The sequence below is a fragment of the Oncorhynchus masou genome, chromosome 2, assembly GCF_036934945.1.
Source record: "Oncorhynchus masou masou isolate Uvic2021 chromosome 2, UVic_Omas_1.1, whole genome shotgun sequence".
Lineage (NCBI taxonomy): Eukaryota > Metazoa > Chordata > Actinopteri > Salmoniformes > Salmonidae > Oncorhynchus > Oncorhynchus masou.
The window spans coordinates 936,406-958,965 of record NC_088213.1 but is presented as its reverse complement, the minus strand read 5'-3'; the positions used below and the strand labels follow the sequence as shown (position 1 = coordinate 958,965).

At 45.5% G+C, this 22,560-nt stretch overlaps 1 protein-coding gene, 1 long non-coding RNA gene and 1 pseudogene across 2 annotated transcripts in view; all 3 read left to right on the top strand.

Moving 5' to 3' along the window:
* LOC135554284 (AP-3 complex subunit sigma-2-like) overlaps window positions 1–11,514 on the top strand; it is a 34,831-nt gene extending 23,317 nt beyond the window's left edge. The window contains exons 5-6 of the mRNA XM_064986493.1: window positions 5,475–5,579; window positions 10,048–11,514. Of these exons, the coding sequence (XP_064842565.1) occupies window positions 5,475–5,579; window positions 10,048–10,170 (228 nt within the window). The 3' untranslated portion in view covers window positions 10,171–11,514. The remainder of the gene's footprint in view (window positions 1–5,474; window positions 5,580–10,047) is intronic.
* A 771-nt stretch (window positions 11,515–12,285) lies between these two features.
* LOC135554290 (uncharacterized) lies at window positions 12,286–14,959 on the top strand. Its single transcript, XR_010457671.1, has 3 exons — window positions 12,286–12,355; window positions 12,446–12,494; window positions 12,569–14,959. It is a non-coding gene; the product is annotated as an uncharacterized LOC135554290 (long non-coding RNA).
* Window positions 14,960–15,368: 409 nt separating this feature from the next.
* The window catches only part of LOC135552096 (aminopeptidase Ey-like), a 57,388-nt pseudogene continuing 50,196 nt past the window's right edge, over window positions 15,369–22,560 (top strand).

Sequence of the window (22,560 nt, the reverse complement as noted above, 5' to 3'; positions counted from 1 at the left end):
AGACCAGGATGGTCCACCGTGTTAACAGGCTGTTCTGATCAGTAGACAGGATATAGACCAGGATGGTCCACTGTGTTAACAGGCTGTTCTGATCAGTAGACAGGGTATAGACCAGGATGGTCCACTGTGTTAACAGGCTGTTCTGATCAGTAGACAGGGTATAGACCATGATGGTCCACTGTGTTAACAGGCTGTTCTGATCAGTAGACAGGATATAGACCAGGATGGTCCACTGTGTTAACAAGCTGTTCTGATCAGTAGACAGGGTATAGACCAGGATGGTCCACTGTGTTAACAGGCTGTTCTGATCAGTAGACAGGGTATAGACCAGGATGGTCCACTGTGTTAACAGGCTGTTCTGATCAGTAGACAGGGTATAGACCAGGATGGTCCACTGTGTTAACAGGCTGTTCTGATCAGTAGACAGGGTATAGACCAGGATGGTCCACCGTGTTAACAGGCTGTTCTGATCAGTAGACAGGGTATAGACCAGGATGGTCCACCGTGGAACTACCCATCCCGGATCCGGGAGAATTGTCATCAACTACACTAATTAGCATAGCGCAACGGACAAAAAATATTACTAGAAAATATTCATAATTCATGAGATCACAAGTGAAATATAGTGAAACACAGCTTAGCCTTTTGTTAATCACCCTGTCATCTCAGATTTTGAAATTATGCTTTACAGCCAAATCAAGTCAAGCGTTTGTGTAAGTTTATCGATAGCCTAGCATAGCATTATGTCCAGCTAGCAGCAGGAAGCTTGGTCACGAAAATCAGAAAATCAATCAAATTAACCGTTTACCTTTGATGATCTTCGGATGTTTTCACTGATGAGAATCCCAGTTAGACAGCAAATGTTCCTTTTGTTCCATAAAGATGATTTTATACCCAAAATACCTCCGTTTGTTTTTCACGTTATGTTCAGAAATCCACCGGAAATAGCGGTCACGACAACACCCCCAAAAAAAAATCCAAATTATATCCATAATATCGACAGAAACATGGCAAATGTTTTTATAATCAATCCTCAAGGTGTTTTTCAAATATCTATTTGATAATATATCAACCGGGACAATTTTACTTTTCAGTAGGACCGAGAGGAAAAATGACTACCTGTCTTTTACGCAAGAATCACTCTGAGAGCCCTCAGCTGGCCACTTACGCAATGTAGTCGTTTACGCTCATTCTTCAACATAAAGGCGTGAAACTACGTCAAAATGCTGTAGACACCTTAGGGAATACGTAGAAAAAGGAATCTGGTTGATATCCCTTTCAATGGCCAATAGGGGTGCATAGGAACACAAAGGTTTCAAAATAAGAGGCACTTCCTGATTGGATTTGCCTCAGGATTTCGCCTGTTATGTTATACTCACAGACAATATTTTGACATGGCTCAGCTCAAGTGATAGATGATCAGTCAGCCCTCTGGCTCCGCTCAGGTGGTAGATGATCAGTCTGCCCTCTGGCTCAGCTCAGGTGGTAGATGATCAGTCTGCCCTCTGGCTCAGCTCAGGTGGTAGATGGTCAGTCTGCCCTCTGGCTCAGCTCAGGTGGTAGATTCTCAGTCTGCCCTCTGGCTCAGCTCAGGCGGTAAATGATCAGTCTGCCTTCTGGCTCAGCTCAGGTAGTAGATGGTCAGTCTGCCCTCTGGCTCAGCTCAGGTTGTAGATTCTCAGTCTGCTCTATGGCTCAGCTCGGTGGTAGATGCTCAGTTTGTCCTCTGGCTCAGCTCAGGTGGTAGATGCTCAGTCTGCCCTCTGGCTCAGCTCAGTCTGCCCTCTGGCTCAGCTCAGGTGGTAGATGCTCAGTCTGCCCTTTGGCTCAGCTCAGTCTGCCCTCTGGCTCAGCTCAGGTAGTAGATGGTCAGTCTGCCCTCTGGCTCAGCTCAGGTGATCTAACCCTAACCCTGCCCTAGATGTTTTTGCGCAATATTCCAAATGCCTGTATCGCAGAATCGAGTCTTGTTATTTTTCAATTTTACGATTGTTTATTTCCGCTTGTTCTCATGTTGTCTTTTAGGTCTCCTTCCTCCTCTGTGCACCACCCCGTTTACACCAGAGATCTGTGCGTAATGGAGAGATGCACCTCTCTGCCCTAACAAAGGGACTTGTGTCCCAAAGGCAGGAAGGCAGGTGACAAGCGTAGGTCCAAAATAAACCCATAGAAACGTATTGGCCTTGTTTTGGACACATTTTAGCTTTCAAATCAAATGTTATTTGTCACATGCGCCGGATACAACAGGTGTAGACCTTACAGTGAAATGCTATACAGGGTGTTACGGTACAGAGTCAATATGGAGGCTATATACAGGGGGTACCGGTACAGAGTCAATATGGAGGCTATATACAGGTGGTACCGGTACAGAGTCAATATGGAGGTTATATACAGGGGGTACCGGTACAGAGTCAATGTGGAGGTTATATACAGGGGGTACCAGTACAGAGTCAATGTGGAGGCTATATACAGGGGGTACCGGTACAGAGTCAATATGGAGGTTATATACAGGGGGTACCGGTACAGAGTCAATGTGGAGGCTATATACAGGGGGTACCGGTACAGAGTCAATATGGAGGCTATATACAGGGGGTACCGGTACAGAGTCAATGTGGAGGCTATATACAGGGGGCACCGGTACAGAGTCAATGTGGAGGCTATATACAGGGTGTTACGGTACAGAGTCAATATGGAGGCTATATACAGGGGGTACCGGTACAGAGTCAATGTGTAGGCTATATACAGGGGGCACCGGTACAGAGTCAATGTGGAGGCTATATACAGGGGGTACCGGTACAGAGTCAATGTGGAAGCTATGTACAGGGATACCAGTACAGAGTCAATGTGGAGGCTATATACAGGGGGTACCGGTACAGAGTCAATGAAGAGGCTATATACAGGTGGTACTGGTCAGGGTCAATGTGCAGGGGCACTGGTGTCAAGGTAATTGAGGTAATATGTACATGTAGGATGTAGTTATTAAAGTGACTATGCATAGATAATAACAGAGTAGCAGCAGCATAGAAGAGGTCCAGCTCCACGATATTACCTTGTTATATACCTATCATTTACAGCCCTGATACATTACCTTGTTATATACCTGTCATTTACAAGTCCCCTACATTACCTTGTTATATACCTATCATTTACAGCTCTGATACATTACCTTGTTATATACCTATCATTTACAGGTCTGCTACATTACCTTGTTATATACCTATCATTTACAGGTCTGCTACATTACCTTGTTATATACCTATCATTTACAGGATTGCTACATTACCTTGTTATATACCTATCATTTACAGGTCCACTACATTACCTTGTTATATACATATCATTTACAGGTCCACTACATTACCTTGTTATATACCTATCATTTACAGGTCCGCTACATTACCTTGTTATATACCTATCATTTACAGCCCTGATACATTACCTTGTTATATACCTATCATTTACAGGTCCACTACATTACCTTGTTATATACCTATCATTTACAGGTCCACTACATTACCTTGTTATATACCTATCATTTACAGGTCCGCTACATTACCTTGTTATATACCTATCATTTACAGCCCTGATACATTACCTTGTTATATACCTATCATTTACAGCCCTGATACATTACCTTGTTATATACCTATCATTTACAGCCCTGCTACATTACCTTGTTATATACCTATCATTTACAGGTCCACTACATTACCTTGTTATATACCTATCATTTACAGGTCTGCTACATTACCTTGTTATATAACTATCATTTACAGTTCCTCTACATTACCTTGTTATATACCTATAATTTACAGTTCCGCTACATTACCTTGTTATATACCTATCATTTACAGCCCTGATACATTACCTTGTTATATACCTATCATTTACAGGTCCCCTACATTACCTTGTTATATACCTATCATATCAGCCCTGATACATTACCTTGTTATATACCTATCATTTACAGGTCTGCTACATTACCTTGTTATATACCTATCATTTACAGGTCCATTACATTATCTTGTTATATACCTATCATTTACAGGTCCGCTACATTACCTTGTTATATACCTATCATTTACAGGTCCGCTACATTACCTTGTTATATACCTATCATTTACAGGTCCGCTACATTACCTTGTTATATACCTATCATTTACAGGTCCGCTACATTACCTTGTTATATACCTATCATTTACAGGTCCGCTACATTACCTTGTTATATACCTATCATTTACAGGTCCGCTACATTACCTTGTTATATACCTATCATTTACAGGTCTGCTACATTACATTTAACATTTACATTTAAGTCATTTAGCAGACGCTCTTATCCAGAGCGACTTACAAATTGGAACATTACCTTGTTATATACCTATCATTTACAGGTCCGCTACATTACCTTGTTATATACCTATCATTTACAGGTCCACTACATTACCTTGTTATATACCTATCATTTACAGGTCTGCTACATTACCTTGTTATATACCTATCATTTACAGGTCTGCTACATTACCTTGTTATATACCTATCATTTACAGGTCCACTACATTACCTTGTTATATACCTATCATTTACAGGTCTGCTACATTACCTTGTTATATACCTATCATTTACAGCCCTGATACATTACCTTGTTATATACCTATCATTTACAGCCCTGCTACATTACCTTGTTATATACCTATAATTTACAGTTCCGCTACATTACCTTGTTATATACCTATCATTTACAGCCCTGATACATTACCTTGTTATATACCTATCATTTACAGGTCCCCTACATTACCTTGTTATATACCTATCATATCAGCCCTGATACATTACCTTGTTATATACCTATCATTTACAGGTCTGCTACATTACCTTGTTATATACCTATCATTTACAGGTCCATTACATTATCTTGTTATATACCTATCATTTACAGGTCCGCTACATTACCTTGTTATATACCTATCATTTACAGGTCCGCTACATTACCTTGTTATATACCTATCATTTACAGGTCTGCTACATTACCTTGTTATATAACTATCATTTACAGGTCCGCTACATTACCTTGTTATATACCTATCATTTACAGGTCTGATACATTACCTTGTTATATACCTATCATTTACAGGTCCGCTACATTACCTTGTTATATACCTATCATTTACAGGTCCGCTACATTACCTTGTTATATACCTATCATTTACAGGTCCGCTACATTACCTTGTTATATACCTATCATTTACAGGTCCGCTACATTACCTTGTTATATACCTATCATTTACAGGTCCGCTACATTACCTTGTTATATACCTATCATTTACAGGTCTGCTACATTACATTTAACATTTACATTTAAGTCATTTAGCAGACGCTCTTATCCAGAGCGACTTACAAATTGGAACATTACCTTGTTATATACCTATCATTTACAGGTCTGCTACATTACCTTGTTATATACCTATCATTTACAGGTCCACTTCATCCTCCAGGAGGTGGTGATGGGGATGGTGCTGGAAACCAACATGAATGAGATCGTGGGCCAGGTAGAGCTGCAGAACCGCATGGAGAAATCAGAGGTTAGTCAGTTCACTTATTGGTCCTGTAGTTGGTCCTTTGTTAGTCTGTTCACTGGTCCTGTAGTTAGTCCTCTGTTAGTCTGGTGACTGGTCCTGTAGTTAGTCCTCTGTTAGTCTGGTGACTGGTCCTGTAGTTAGTCCTCTGTTAGTCTGGTGACTGGTCCTGTAGTTAGTCCACTGTTAGTCTGGTGACAGCTCCTGTAGTTAGTCCTCTGTTAGTCTGGTGACTGGTCCTGTAGTTAGTCCTCTGTTAGTCTGGTGACTGGTCCTGTAGTTAGAGTCCTCTGTTAGTCTGTTCACTGGTCCTGTAGTTAGTCCTCTGTTAGTCTGGTGACTGGTCCTGTAGTTAGTCCTCTGTTAGTCTGTTCACTGGTCCTGTAGTTAGTCCTCTGTTAGTCTGGTGACTGGTCCTGTAGTTAGTCCTCTGTTAGTCTGTTCACTGGTCCTGTAGTTAGTCCTCTGTTAGTCTGGTGACTGGCCCTGTAGTTAGTCCTCTGTTAGTCTGGTGACTGGCCCTGTAGTTAGTCCTCTGTTAGTCTGTTCACTGGTCCTGTAGTTAGTCCTCTGTTAGTCTGGTGACTGGTCCTGTAGTTAGTCCTCTGTTAGTCTGGTGACTGGCCTTGTAGTTAGTCCTCTGTTAGTCTGGTGACTGGTCCTGTAGTTAGAGTCCTCTGTTAGTCTGGTGACTGGCCCTGTAGTTAGTCCTCTGTTGGTCTTGTGACTGGCCCTGTAGTTAGTCCTCTGTTAGTCTTGTGACTGGTCCTGTAGTTAGTCCTCTGTTAGTCTTGTGACTGGTCCTGTAGTTAGTCCTCTGTTAGTCTTGTGACTGGCCCTGTAGTTAGTCCTCTGTTAGTCTGGTGGCTGCACCTGTAGTTAGTCCTCTGTTAGTCTGGTGACTGGTCCTGTAGTTAGTCCTCTGTTAGTCTGGTGACTGGTCCTGTAGTTAGTCCTCTGTTAGTCTGGTGACTGGTCCTGTAGTTAGTCCTCTGTTAGTCTGGTGACTGGTCCTGTAGTTAGTCCTCTGTTAGTCTGGTGACTGGTCCTGTAGTTAGTCCTCTGTTAGTCTGGTGACTGGTCCTGTAGTTAGTCCTCTGTTAGTCTGGTGACTGGTCCTGTAGTTAGTCCTCTGTTAGTCTGGTGACTGGTCCTGTAGTTAGTCCTCTGTTAGTCTGGTGACTGGTCCTGTAGTTAGTCCTCTGTTAGTCTGGTGACTGGTCCTGTAGTTAGTCCTCTGTTAGTCTGGTGACTGGTCCTGTAGTTAGTCCTCTGTTAGTCTGGTGACTGGTCCTGTAGTTAGTCCTTTAGACCTTTAGGGCTGTTAGTCTAGACTCTAGACCTTTAGGGCTGTTAGTCTAGACCTTTAGGGCTGTTAGTCTAGACCTTTAGGGCTGTTAGTCTAGACCTTTAGGGCTGTTAGTCTAGACCTTTAGGGCTGTTAGTCTAGACTCTAGACCTTTAGGGCTGTTAGTCTAGACCTTTTAAGGCTGTTAGTCTAGACTCTAGACCTTTAGGGCTGTTAGTCTAGACTCTAGACCTTTAGGGCTGTTAGTCTAGACTCTAGACCTTTAGGGCTGTTAGTCTAGACTCTAGACCTTTAGGGCTGTTAGTCTAGACTCTAGACCTTTAGGGCTGTTAGTCTAGACCTTTAGGGCTGTTAGTCTAGACTCTAGACCTTTAGGGCTGTTAGTCTAGACTCTAGACCTTTAGGGCTGTTAGTCTAGACTCTAGACCTTTAGGGCTGTTAGTCTAGACCTTTAGGGCTGTTAGTCTAGACTCTAGACCTTTAGGGCTGTTAGTCTAGACCTTTAGGGCTGTTAGTCTAGACTCTAGACCTTTAGGGCTGTTAGTCTAGACTCTAGACCTTTAGGGCTGTTAGTCTAGACTCTAGACCTTTAGGGCTGTTAGTCTAGACCTAGACCTTTAGGGCTGTTAGTCTAGACCCTAGACCTTTAGGGCTGTTAGTCTAGACCCTAGACCTTTAGGGCTGTTAGTCTAGACTCTAGACCTTTAGGGCTGTTAGTCTAGACCCTAGACCTTTAGGGCTGTTAGTCTAGACTCTAGACCTTTAGGGCTGTTAGTCTAGACTCTAGACCTTTGGGGCTGTTAGTCTAGACTCTAGACCTTTAGGGCTGTTAGTCTAGACCCTAGACCTTTAGGGCTGTTAGTCTAGACCCTAGACCTTTAGGGCTGTTAGTCTAGACCCTAGACCTTTAGGGCTGTTAGTCTAGACTCTAGACCTTTAGGGCTGTTAGTCTAGACCCTAGACCTTTAGGGCTGTTAGTCTAGACCCTAGACCTTTAGGGCTGTTAGTCTAGACCCTAGACCTTTAGGGCTGTTAGTCTAGACCCTAGACCTTTAGGGCTGTTAGTCTAGACCCTAGACCTTTAGGGCTGTTAGTCTAGACTCTAGACTCTTTAGGGCTGTTAGTCTAGACCCTAGACCTTTAGGGCTGTTAGTCTAGACTCTAGACCTTTAGGGCTGTTAGTCTAGACCTTTAGGGCTGTTAGTCTAGACCCTAGACCTTTAGGGCTGTTAGTCTAGACTCTAGACCTGTAGGGCTGTTAGTCTAGACCCTAGACCTTTAGGGCTGTTAGTCTAGACCCTAGACCTTAGGGCTGTTAGTCTAGACCCTAGACCTTTAGGGCTGTTAGTCTAGACTCTAGACCTTTAGGGCTGTTAGTCTAGACCCTAGACCTTTAGGGCTGTTAGTCTAGACCTTTAGGGCTGTTAGTCTAGACCCTAGACCTTTAGGGCTGTTAGTCTAGACCCTAGACCTTTAGGGCTGTTAGTCTAGACCCTAGACCTTTAGGCTGTTAGTCTAGACCTTTAGGGCTGTTAGTCTAGACCCTAGACCTTTAGGGCTGTTAGTCTAGACCCTAGACCTTTAGGGCTGTTAGTCTAGACCTTTAGGGCTGTTAGTCTAGACTCTAGACCTTTAGGGCTGTTAGTCTAGACCCTAGACCTTTAGGGCTGTTAGTCTAGACCCTAGACCTTTAGGGCTGTTAGTCTAGACTCTAGACCTTTAGGGCTGTTAGTCTAGACTCTAGACCTTTAGGGCTGTTAGTCTAGACCCTAGACCTTTAGGGCTGTTAGTCTAGACTCTAGACCTTTAGGGCTGTTAGTCTAGACCCTAGACCTTTAGGGCTGTTAGTCTAGACCCTAGACCTTTAGGGCTGTTAGTCTAGACCTTTAGGGCTGTTAGTCTAGACTCTAGACCTTTAGGGCTGTTAGTCTAGACCCTAGACCTTTAGGGCTGTTAGTCTAGACTCTAGACCTTTAGGGCTGTTAGTCTAGACTCTAGACCTTTAGGGCTGTTAGTCTAGACCTTTAGGGCTGTTAGTCTAGACTCTAGACCTTTAGGGCTGTTAGTCTAGACCTTTAGGGCTGTTAGTCTAGACTCTAGACCTTTAGGGCTGTTAGTCTAGACTCTAGACCTTTAGGGCTGTTAGTCTAGACTCTAGACCTTTAGGGCTGTTAGTCTAGACTCTAGACCTTTAGGGCTGTTAGTCTAGACTCTAGACCTTTAGGGCTGTTAGTCTAGACCCTAGACCTTTAGGGCTGTTAGTCTAGACTCTAGACCTTTAGGGCTGTTAGTCTAGACCTTTACTGTTAGTCTAGACTCTAGACCTTTAGGGCTGTTAGTCTAGACCTTTAGGCTGTTAGTCTAGACTCTAGACCTTTAGGGCTGTTAGTCTAGACTCTTTAGGGCTGTTAGTCTAGACTCTAGACCTTTAGGGCTGTTAGTCTAGACTCTAGACCTTTAGGGCTGTTAGTCTAGACTCTAGACCTTTAGGGCTGTTAGTCTAGACTCTAGACCTTTAGGGCTGTTAGTCTAGACTCTAGACCTTTAGGGCTGTTAGTCTAGACTCTAGACCTTTAGGGCTGTCAGTCTAGACTCTAGACCTGTAGGGCTGTTAGTCTAGACTCTAGACCTTTAGGGCTGTTAGTCTAGACTCTAGACCTTTAGGGCTGTTAGTCTAGACCCTAGACCTTTAGGGCTGTTAGTCTAGACTCTAGACCTTTAGGGCTGTTAGTCTAGACCTTTAGGGCTGTTAGTCTAGACCTTTAGGGCTGTTAGTCTAGACTCTAGACCTTTCGGTTCCTAGTGAATACGACCCTGGTCTCCCAGACAGAGATGAACGTTCCTCGGTTCCTAGTGAATACGTCCCGTCTCCCAGACAGAGATGAACGTTCCTAGTGAATACGTCCGTCTCCCAGACAGAGATGAACGTTCCTCGGTTCCTAGTGAATACGTCCCGTCTCCCAGACAGAGATGAACGTTCCTAGTGAATACGTCCCGTCTCCCAGACAGAGATGAAGCCTACTGTAGATTCAACATGATGTCCATAACCAGACCCTTTAGTCTCCTCTCTCTATTACACCTGATGAGTTCATTTCATTGCTGTGTATTTCATCATCTCCACAGCTGGTGTAGAAAAGCCTCAAAGCAGAGTTGTGTCTGTTTCAGGGGCTTCTCTGCAGCGCGGCGCGGGCTGTCTCCGCCGTCAAGAACATCAACCTCCCAGAAATGCCTCGCAACATCAACATCGGAGACATCAATATCAAAGTGCCCAGCCTCTCTCCCTTCTGACCAGGGAGCGGAGCAGGGCCTAGGCCCAAACGGCACCCTATTCCCCATATAGTGCACTACTTTAGACCAGAGCCCTATTGCACCCTATATAGTGCACTACTTTAGACCAGAGCCCTATGGCACCCTATTCCCTATATAGTGCACTACTTTAGACCAGAGCCCTATGGCACCCTATTCCCTATGTAGTGCACTACTTTTAACCAGAGCCCTATGGGGGCTTCTGCCCTTCTGATCTAAAGTAGTGCACTACACTATATATCAGTGCACCATAAGATGTGAGACACACTATATGACATATACAGTATGTCTTCCTATGGGCCCTGGTCAAAAATAGTGCACTATATAGGGAATAGGGTGTATAGGTAGTGCACTATATATGGAATAGGGTGTATACGTAGTGCACTATATAGGGAATAGGGTGTATATGTAGTGCACTATATATGGAATAGGGTCTATAGGTAGTGCACTATATATGGAATAGGGTGTTTAGGTAGTGCACTATATATGAAATAGGGTGTATAGGTAGTGCACTATATAGATAATAGGGTGTATAGGTAGTGCACTATATAGATAATAGGTGTATAGGCAGTGCACTATATAGATAATAGGGTGTTTAGGTAGTGCACTATATAGATAATAGGGTGTATAGGCAGTGCACTATATATGAAATAGGGTGTATAGGTAGTGCACTATATAGGGAATAGGTTGTTTCAGTAGTGCACTATATATGGAATAGGGTGTATACGTAGTGCACTATATATGGAATAGGGTGTATAGGTAGTGCACTATATAGGGAATAGGTTGTTTCAGTAGTGCACTATATATGGAATAGGGTGTATACGTAGTGCACTATATATGGAATAGGGTGTATACGTAGTGCACTATATATGGAATAGGGTGTATACGTAGTGCACCATATAGGGAATAGGGTGTATAGGCAGTGCACTATATTGGGTATATAGGTAGTGCACTATATAGGGAATAGGGTGTATAGGTATTGCACTATATATGGAATAGGGTGTATAGGTAGTGCAATATATAGGGTCTATAGGTAGTGCACTATATATGGAATAGGGTGTTTAGGTAGTGCACTATATAGGGAATAGGGTGTTTAGGTAGTGCACTTCTATAGACCAGAGCCCTATGGCACCCTATATAGTGCACTACTTTGACCAGAGCCCTATGGCACCCTATTCCCTATATAGTGCACTACTTTTAACATTTACATTACATTTACATTTAAGTCATTTAGCAGACGCTCTTATCCAGAGCGACTTACAAATTGGTGAATTCACCTTCTGACATCCAGTGGAACAGCCACTTTACAATAGTGCATCTAAATCATTAAGGGGGTGGTGAGAAGGATTACTTATCCTATCCTAGGTATTCCTTGAAGAGGTGGGGTTTCAGGTGTCTCCGGAAGGTGGTGATTGACTCCGCTGTCCTGGCGTCGTGAGGGAGTTTGTTCCACCATTGGGGGCCAGAGCAGCGAACAGTTTTGACTGGGCTGAGCGGGAACTGTACTTCCTCAATGGTAGGGAGGCGAGCAGGCCAGAGGTGGATGAACGCAGTGCCCTTGCTTGGGTGTAGGGCCTGATCAGAGCCTGGAGGTACTGCGGTGCCGTTTAACCAGAGCCCTATGGGGGCTTCTGCCCTTCTGGTCTAAAGTAGTGCACTACACTATATATCAGTGCACTCTAAGATGTGAGACACACTATATGACCAATACAGTATGTCTTCCTATGGGCCCTGGTCAAAAATAGTGCACTAAATAGGGAATAGGGTGTATAGGTAGTGCACTATATAGGGTCTATAGGTAGTGCACTATATATGGAATAGGGTGTTTAGGTAGTGCACTATATAGGGTGTATAGGTAGTGCACTATACAGGGTCTATAGGTAGTGCACTATATAGGGAATAGGGTGTATAGGTAGTGCACTATATAGTGAATAGGGTGTTTAGGTAGTGCACTATATAGGGGGAATAGGGTGTTTAGGTAGTGCACTATATATGGAATAGGGTGTATAGGTAGTGCACTATATATGGAATAGGGTGTATAGGTAGTGCACTATATAGGGAATAGGGTGTTTAGGTAGTGCACTAGGGAATAGGGGTGTTTAGGTAGTGCACTATATATGGAATAGGGTGTATAGGTAGTGCACTATATATGGAATAGGGTGTATAGGTAGTGCACTATATAGGAATAGGGTGTATAGGTTGTGCACTATATATGGAATAGGGTGTATAGGTAGTGCACTATATATAGGGTCTATAGGTAGTGCACTATATAGGGAATAGGGTGTATAGGTAGTGCACTATATAGGGTCTATATATGGAATAGGGTGTATAGGTAGTGCACTATATATGGAATAGGGTGTCTAGGTAGTGCACTATATAGGAATAGGGTGTATAGGTAGTGCACTATATATGGATTAGGGTGTATAGGTAGTGCACTATATAGGGTGTATAGGTAGTGCAGAGCAGCGAGGGAGGAGGTTGACTGTATGTTCGACAGGTTAATTGTTACTGTGATGTGTTATTGATGTGTGAATCCTAGGGCTCCTTTCAAAATGATACAACTAAATAATACACCACTGCTATTTTATTTATGAAATCACAACCAGCTTTTTCCTCTGCCAGGACATTATCCCTCCAACCTTCTGCCAGGACATTATCACTCCATCCTTCTGACAGGACATTATCCCTCCAACCTTCTGCCAGGACATTATCCCTCCAACCTTCTGTCAGGACATTATCCCTCCAACCTTCTGTCAGGACATTATCCCTCCAACCTTCTGCCAGGACATTATCCCCCCATCCTTCTGCCAGGACATTATCCCCCATCCTTCTGACAGGACATTATCACTCAATCCTTCTGACAGGACATTATCCCTCCAACCTTCTGCCAGGACATTATCCCTCCAACCTTCTGTCGGGACATTATCCCTCCAACCTTCTGTCGGGACATTATCCCCCCATCCTTCTGCCAGGACATTATCCCTCCAACCTTCTGTCGGGACATTATCCCCCCATCCTTCTGCCAGGACATTATCCCTCCAACCTTCTGACAGGACATTATCCCTCTAACCTTCTGACAAGACATTATCCCCCATTCTTCTGTCGGGACATTATCCCTCCATTCTTCTGTCGGGACATTATCCATCCATCCTTCTGACAGGACATTATCCCCCATCCTTCTGTCGGGACATTATCCCCCGTCCTTATGTCGGGACATTACCCATCTAACCTTCTGTCGACATTATCCCATCTAACCTTTCGTCGGGCCATTATCCCTCTAACCTTCTGTCAGGACATTAGCCCTATAACCTTCTGTCAGGCAATTATCCCTCCATCCTTCTGTCGGGACATTATCCCCCCATCCTTCTGTCGGGACATTATCCCCCACAACCTTCTGTCAGGACATTATCCCTCCATCCTTCTGTCGGGACATTATCCCATCTAACCTTTCGTCAGGCCATTATCCCTCTAACCTTCTGTCAGGACATTAGCCCTATAACACTCTGTTAGGACATTATCCCCCAACCTTCTGTCAGGACATTATCCCTCTGACCTTCTGTCGGAACATTATCCCTCTGACCTTCTGTCGGAACATTATCCCTCTGACCTTCTGTCGGGACATTATCCCTCTGACCTTCTGTCGGGACATTATCCCTCTGACCTTCTGTCGGGACATTACCCCTCTGACCTTCTGTCGGGACATTACCCTCTGACCTTCTGTCGGGACATTACCCCTCTGACCTTCTGTCGGGACATTACCCCTCTGACCTTCTGTCGGGACATTACCCCTCTGACCTTCTGTCGGGACATTACCCCTCTAACCTTGTCAGGACATTATCCCTCTGACCTTCTGTCAGGACATATTTTCCTTTATTCTGTCTTTGTTGAAAACATGTCCCTGTTAGTCTCCACCTGTTGTTTACCAAGCAGGTGACCAATAGGATGTGATTGGATTTCGCCACGTTATTTACCTTTTCCTGTGTGCGTGGGGAAATTACACAGTTCTCCAGTTTTGTGATTTGCACAAGATAATGACTACGATGTTGCTGTTGATCCCAATGGGTGTTAATAATGACATGTTATTGTAGCTGCGTTCTGTTTTGAGCATTGTGTATTTATCAGTGTTAGTTTGTCCGTTGGTCTGCAATGAAAAACCCAGTCTACGTCCTAAATGACACGGCCCTGGCCAAAGGTCGTGTGTGTGTGTGTGTGTGTGTGTGTGTGTGTGTGTGTGTGTGTGTGTGTGAGAGAGATCATTGTTTGCATGGGTCCAAAGTGTGTGCACTGAACTTGGTCAAGTTCTGGGCTTTTGGCGGGTGAAATAAATGTAGTGTGGTCTTTAAGTTTGGACTGCTTATTTGTAATCAGAAGGTTTGGTATCATGTCATATTTAATTGATTGGTTTGGTAGCATGTCCTGTCATATTTAATTGATTGGTTTGGTAGCATGTCCTCATATTTAATTGATTGGTTTGGTATCATGTCCTGTCATATTTAATTGATTGGTTTGGTATCATGTCCTGTCATATTTAATTGATTGGTTTGGTATCATGTCCTGTCATATTTAATAGGTGGTTTGTGGTGTATACGGCAGGAATCAGAGGATTAAACAGGCCATAATATTGAATGAACCTGATTCTGTTGTCTGTCTGCAACCTTCTCAAAGCATTTTCCAAGACCGCTTCTATCCAGAACATTGTAATGGTGAAAATATATCCATGTTATAAGTGTAGCTGCTACATTCCCTTCCAACAATAAAATGGCAGAGGAAACTTGTGTTCTTGACTGTTTATTTTGTGCCTTTTCCAAGTATACTGTTTGTACAGTAACAACAACAAACCTTTGTCAACACCTCGTTTTGTGTCTTTTCTCAGAAGACTACAGTCATGTCTTACCAGCCGACCTCAGAATGTTAGTCACAGTCACAAGTCTGTGGGTTGCATCCTAAATGGCTCCCTAGTTCGTGCACTACTTCAGCCCATAGGGCTCATAGAGCTCTGACCAAAAGTAGTGCACTATATAGGGAATAGGGTGCCGTTTGGGAGTGATCCTGTGGTCAGTACTGATCATGTTCTCTACTGCCGTGGTTTCCTTTCCTCCCATCAGGTCCAAAGAACACCGCAGTGAGTTCCAAGTTTCTTTCAGATCCACTCTGACTGACACGCATTCCAACCCCGTCCTGCAGGATTCAGGGTGGGTCGTTCCCTTCCCTCCGACAGCTGTTTTTCCATCTAGTGGAGTTGGAACAGGAAAAGTTGAGGTATCTCCCACCTCTACACTAACACAGGGGATCTGAATGAGTCCGTCCGTGTGTGTTGCTTCACAGCAGTCTGTTTGGGATCGTCTGGTCACTCAGTCTGGACATCAGTTCCTACCTGGTATGTACTGTGTTTTGTCTTTTAGTCTTCTAGTGTGACACTAAAACAGCATGAAGGTACAGCGAGTTATGCCTCTGGATTTGCGTGTCGTGTTTGATCAGAAGCAGAGTTCATGTCAGTGTGTCAGGCTGTCTCAGCCAGGATTTCTTCCACATATGGTCCTCTGATGACCAGGCTGGTTCTGGGGTTGGTTAAAGTATACGGGTAAGAGATTAATTTAGCTTTTGGCAACATGTCTCTGGTTCATTCAGAGTGATATGTGAAGAGTTAATGTGGTTGTAGCTGTGTGTTGTTGCTGCTGCTTCATTGAAACACCAGGTGTTAGTAGTTACAGAGGAGTCACCCTGAACTGAAAGACCCTGAACAGGCTTCCTGGAAACCTGATCCCTGGAAACCACCGGCAGTCACACACAGGTCTTCAACGTCTCTCTCTCGCCCGCCCGCCCGCTCTCTGACGGATGGAGGACTGACACATCCACCATGCCTTACATCTGCCATATACCACAGTTTATTACGTCTGCCACCCTGGCAAGTTTATTAGGTATGCCACCTTGGCCAGTTTATTATGCCAGTTTATGCTTCTGCCACCCTGGCAAGTTTATTAGGTATGCCACCTGGCCAGTTTATTAGGTATGCCACCCTGGCCAGTTTATTAGGTATGCCACCTTGGCCAGTTTATTAGGTATGCCACCCTGGCCAGTCTATTAGGTATGCCACACTGGCCAGTTTATTTGGCCAGTTTATTAGGTATGCCACCTTGGCCAGTTTATTAGGTATGCCACCCTGGCCAGTTTACTAGTTTCTGCCAAGGCAGCAGCTACTCTTCCTGGGGTTTATTATGGATCCCCATTAGTTCCTGCCAAGGCAGAAGCTACTCTTCCCGTGGCTCCGGCAAAATTAAGGCAGTTATATAATTTTAAAAACACAAATATATTTAAATACATTCATAACATATTTCACAATATACTAAGTGTGTGCTCTTACATAATCCTTGTGTATAGTGCCTATATTAACGTGTGTGTGCATGTGTCAGTGCCTATGTTTGTGTTGCTTCACAGTCCCTGCTGTTCCATAAGGTGTGTTTGGATGTTTTTTAAATCTGATTCTACTGCTGCCTCAGTTACCTGATGTAGAATAGAGTTCCATGTCGTCATGGCTCTACGTAGTACTGTAGAATAGAGTTCCATGTAGTCATGGCTCTATGTAGTACTGTAGAATAGAGTTCCATGTCGTCATGGCTCTATGTAGTACTGTAGAATAGAGTTCCATGTTGTCATGGCTCTATGTAGTACTGTAGAATAGAGTTCCATGTCACATGACTCCATGTAGTGCTGTGAATAGAGTTCCATGTCGTCATGGCTCTATGTAGTACTGTAGAATAGAGTTCCATGTTGTCATGGCTCTATGTAGTACTGTAGAATATAGTTCCATGTCGTCATAGCTCTATGTAGTACTGTAGAATAGAGTTCCATGTAGTCATGGCTCTATGTAGTACTTTGTGCCTCCCATAGTCTGATCTGGACTTGGGGACTGTGAAGAGACCTCTGGTGGCATGTCTTGTGGGTTATGCATGGGTGTCTGAGCTGTGTGCCAGTAGTTTAGACAGACAGCTCGGTGCATTCAACATGTCAATACCTCTCATAAATACAAGTAGGGATGAAGTCAATCTCTCCTCCACTTTGAGCCAGGAGAGATTGACATGCATATTATTAATATTAGCTCTCTGTGTTCATCCAAGGTCCAGCCGTGCTGCTCTGTTCTGAACCAAATGCAATGATCGTAAGTCCCTCTTTGTAGCACCTGACCACATGACTGAACAGTAGTCAAGGTGTGACAAAACTAGGGCCTGTAGGACCTGCTTTGTTGATAGTGTTGTTAAGAAGGTAGAAACTAGGGCCTGTAGGACCTGTCGTGTTGATAGTGTTGTTAAGAAGGCAGAAACTAGGGCCTGTAGGACCTGCCTTGTTGATAGTGTTGTTAAGAAGGTAGGAACTAGGGCCTGTAGGACCTGCCTTGTTGATAGTGTTGTTAAGAAGGTAGGAACTAGGGCCTGTAGGACCTGCCTTGTTGATAGTGTTGTTAAGAAGGCAGAAACTAGGGCCTGTAGGACCTGCCTTGTTGATAGTGTTGTTAAGAAGGTAGAAACTAGGGCCTGTAGGACCTGCCTTGTTGATAGTGTTGTTAAGAAGGTAGGAACGAGGGCCTGTAGGACCTGCCTTGTTGATAGTGCTGTTAAGAAGGTAGAAACTAGGGCCTGTAGGACCTGCCTTGTTGATAGTGCTGTTAAGAAGGTAGAAACTAGGGCCTGTAGGACCTGCGTTGTTGATAGTGCTGTTAAGAAGGTAGAAACTAGGGCCTGTAGGACCTGCCTTGTTGATAGTGTTGTTAAGAAGGTAGAAACTAGGGCCTGTAGGACCTGCCTTGTTGATAGTGTTGTTAAGAAGGTCGGAACGAGGGCCTGTAGGACCTGCCTTGTTGATAGTGTTGTTAAGAAGGTAGAAACTTGGGCCTGTAGGACCTGCCTTGTTGATAGTGCTGTTAAGAAGGTAGAAACTAGGGCCTGTAGGACCTGCCTTGTTGATTGTGCTGTTAAGAAGGTAGAAACTAGAGCCTGTAGGACCTGCCTTGTTGATAGTGTTGTTAAGAAGGTAGAAACTAGGGCCTGTAGGACCTGCCTTGTTGATAGTGTTGTTAAGAAGGTAGAAACTAGGGCCTGTGGTAAAACAGTGCAATGGTAGAGTGTTGATACCTAATCACAGTGTAATGGTAAAGTTCAACAGGGGGTAATTTATGGTCAGTCAGGGGTAGGGGGTTGACCTATGGTATCACCCTATTCCCTGTATAGTACACTACCAGGGTCACAGGTCAACAGGGGGTAATTTATGGTCAGTCAGGGGTAGGGGGTTGAACTATAGTATCACCCTATTCCCTGTATAGTACACTACCAGGGTCACAGGTCAACAGGGGTCATTTATGGTCAGTCAGGGTAGGGGGTTGACCTATGGTATCACCCTATTCCCTGTATAGTACACTACCAGGGTCACAGGTCAACAGGGGGTAATTTATGGTCAGTCAGGGGTAGGGGGTTGAACTATAGTATCACCCTATTCCCTGTATAGTACACTACCAGGGTCACAGGTCAACAGGGGTAATTTATGGTCAGTCAGGGGTAGGGGGTTGAACTATAGTATCACCCTATTCCCTGTATAGTACACTACCAGGGTCACAGGTCAACAGGGGGTCATTTATGGTCAGTCAGGGGTAGGGGGTTGAACTATAGTATCACCCTATTCCCTGTAGTTTTCTCCCTCAATGATCCAAACATCTACTATTCACAGTAAACAGTAGTTTTCTCCTCAATGATCCAAACATCTACTTCCTTGTGTAGTTTTCTTGCTATTTGCACTTCTTTTACTTGAAGTTTACCAAAGTAACCGTCTCTCTGGCTGACCTCTGACCTGAGTTCTGTCCTCAGCTTTCCCTCTGCAGTGTCTCGTCCAAGCTGCTCCTCTTCCCTCTCCCGCCTGGCTGTCAGCGGCAGCTCCCCAACCCGTACTCTGAATCCACCCCCACACCTGATCTACTCACACACTCACATACAGACACACAGTTCCTCTCTCCCCTTACCGTGGCCTCTATTTCCTACATCTCTCAGAGAAAATTACAATTCTCGTGGTATTTTTTTATGCACTGACTTTACTGAACTCTGGAGAAAACGAACATTGCCGCTGGGTGAGTACATCTGACAATGTGCTCTCCTGTCCATCTGACAATGTGCTCTCCCGTCCGTTTGACAATGTGCTCTCCCGTCCGTTTGACAATGTGCTCTCCCGTCCATCTGACAATGTGCTCTCCCGTCCGTCTGACAATGTGCTCTCCCGTACATCTGACAATGTGCTCTCCCGCACATCTGACAATGTGCTCTCCCGTCCATCTGACAATGTGCTCTCCCGTCCGTCTGACAATGTGCTCTCCCGTCCATCTGACAATGTGCTCTCCCGTCCGTCTGACAATGTGCTCTCCCGTCCCATCTGACAATGTGCTCTCCCGTCCATCTGACAATGTGCTCTCCCGTCCATCTGACAATGTGCTCTCCCGTCCGTCTGACAATGTGCTCTCCCGTCCGTCTGACAATGTGCTCTCCCGTCCGTCTGACAATGTGCTCTCCCGTCCGTCTGACAATGTGCTCTCCCGTCCGTCTGACAATGTGCTCTCCCGTCCGTCTGACAATGTGCTCTCCCGTACGTCTGACAATGTGCTCTCCCGTCCATCTGACAATGTGCTCTCCCGTCCATCTGACAATGTGCTCTCACGTACATCTGACAATGTGCTCTCCCGTCCGTCTGACAATGTGCTCTCCCGTCCATCTGACAATGTGCTCTGACAATGTGCTCTCCCGTCCATCTGACAATGTGCTCTCCCCATCTGACAATGTCTGACAATGTGCTCTCCCGTCATCTGACAATGTGCTCAAAATCCTGTCTGCATGGAGAGTCTCGTCTGACTGGGGAATGTGCTCTCCCAGGTCCATCTGACAATGTGCTCCTCACACCCTGCCCAGTGTGTCTGCATGGAAGAGTCTCCTCAATGACTGGGGAATGGTGTATTTATCCTGGGACACACCCTGCCCAGGTGTGTCTGCATGGAGAGTCTCCTCAATGACTGGGGAGAGGTGTATTTATCCTGGGACACACCCTGCCCAGGTGTGTCTGCATCTGACAATGTGCTCCCCGGTCAATGACTGGGGAATAGGTGTATTTATCCTGGGACACACCCTGCCCAGGTGTGTCTGCATGGAGAGTCTCCTCAATGACAATGTGCCTGGGAAACCCTGCCCAGGTGTGTCTGCATGGAGAGAGACTGGGGAATCCTGGGACACACCCTGCCCAGGTGTGTCTGCACTGACTGGGAATAGGTGTATTTATCCTGGGACACACCCTGCCCAGGTGTGTCTGCATGGAGAGTCTCCTCAATGACTGGGGAATAGGTGTATTTATCCTGGGACACACCCTGCCCAGGTGTGTCTGCATGGAGAGAGTCTCCTCAATGACTGGGGAATAGGTGTATTTATCCTGGGACACACCCTGCCCAGGTGTGTCTGCATGGAGAGACTGGGGAATAGGTCTCTGGGACACACCTGCCCAGGTGTGTCTGCATGACTGGGGAATAGGTGTATTTATCCTGGGACACACCCTGCCCAGGTGTCTGCATGGAGAGTCTCCTCAATGACTGGGAATAGGTGTATTTATCCTGGGACACACCCTGCCCAGGTGTGTCTGCATGGAGAGTCTCCTCAATGACTGGGAATAGGTGTATTTATCCTGGGACACACCCTGCCCAGGTGTGTCTGCATGGAGAGTCTCCTCAATGACTGGGAGAGGTGTATTTATCCTGGGACACACCCCTGCCCAGGTGTGTCTGCATGGAGAGTCTCCTCAATGACTGGGGGTGTATTTATCCTGGGAGGGTGTATCTGCATGGAGAGTCTCCTCAATGACTGAATAGGTGTATTTATCCTGGGACACACCTGCCCAGGTGTGTCTGCATGGAGAGTCTCCTCAATGACTGGGGAATAGGTGTATTTATCCTGGGACACACCCTGCCCAGGTGTGTCTGCATGGAGAGTCTCCTCAATGACTGGGGAATAGGTGTATTTATCCTGGGACACACCCTGCCCAGGTGTGTCTGCATGGAGAGTCTCCTCAATGACTGGGGAATAGGTGTATTTATCCTGGGACACACCCTGCCCAGGTGTGTCTGCATGGAGAGTCTCCTCAATGACTGGGGAATAGGTGTATTTATCCTGGGACACACCCTGCCCAGGTGTGTCTGCATGGAGAGTCTCCTCAATGACTGAATAGGTGTATTTATCCTGGGACACCCCTGCCCAGGTGTGTCTGCATGGAGAGTCTCCTCAATGACTGGGGAATAGGTGTATTTATCCTGGGACACACCCTGCCCAGGTGTGTCTGCATGGAGAGTCTCCTCAATGACTGGGGAATAGGTGTATTTATCCTGGGACACACCCTGCCCAGGTGTGTCTGCATGGAGAGTCTCCTCAATGACTGGGGAATAGGTGTATTTATCCTGGGACACACCCTGCCCAGGTGTGTCTGCATGGAGAGTCTCCTCAATGACTGGGGAATAGGTGTATTTATCCTGGGACACACCCTGCCCAGGTGTGTCTGCATGGAGAGAGTCTCCTCAATGACTGGGGAATAGGTGTATTTATCCTGGGACACACCCTGCCCAGGTGTGTCTGCATGGAGAGTCTCCTCAATGACTGGGGAATAGGTGTATTTATCCTGGGACACACCCTGCCCAGGTGTGTCTGCATGGAGAGTCTCCTCAATGACTGGGGAATAGGTGTATTTATCCTGGGACACACCCTGCCCAGGTGTGTCTGCATGGAGAGAGTCTCCTCAATGGGACACACCCCTGCCCAGGTGTGTCTGCATGGAGAGTCTCCTCAATGACTGGGGAATAGGTGTATTTATCCTGGGACACACCCTGCCCAGGTGTGTCTGCATGGAGAGTCTCCTCAATGACTGGGATGGAGGGACACACCCTGCCCAGGTGTGTCTGCATGGAGAGTCTCCTCAATGACTGGGGAATAGGTGTATTTATCCTGGGACACACCCTGCCCAGGTGTGTCTGCATGGAGAGTCTCCTCAGGTGTGTCATGACTGGGGAATAGGTAGGTGCCCAGGTGTGTCTGCATGGAGAGTCTCCTCAATGACTGGGGACACACACCCTGCCCAGGTGTGTCTGCATGGAGAGTCTCCTCAATGACTGGGGAATAGGTGTATTTATCCTGGGACACACCCTGCCCAGGTGTGTCTGCATGGAGAGTCTCCTCAATGACTGGGAATAGGTGTATTTATCCTGGGACACACCCTGCCCAGGTGTGTCTGCATGGAGAGTCTCCTCAATGACTGGGGGAATAGGTGTATTTATCCTGGGACACACCTGCCCAGGTGTGTCTGCATGGAGAG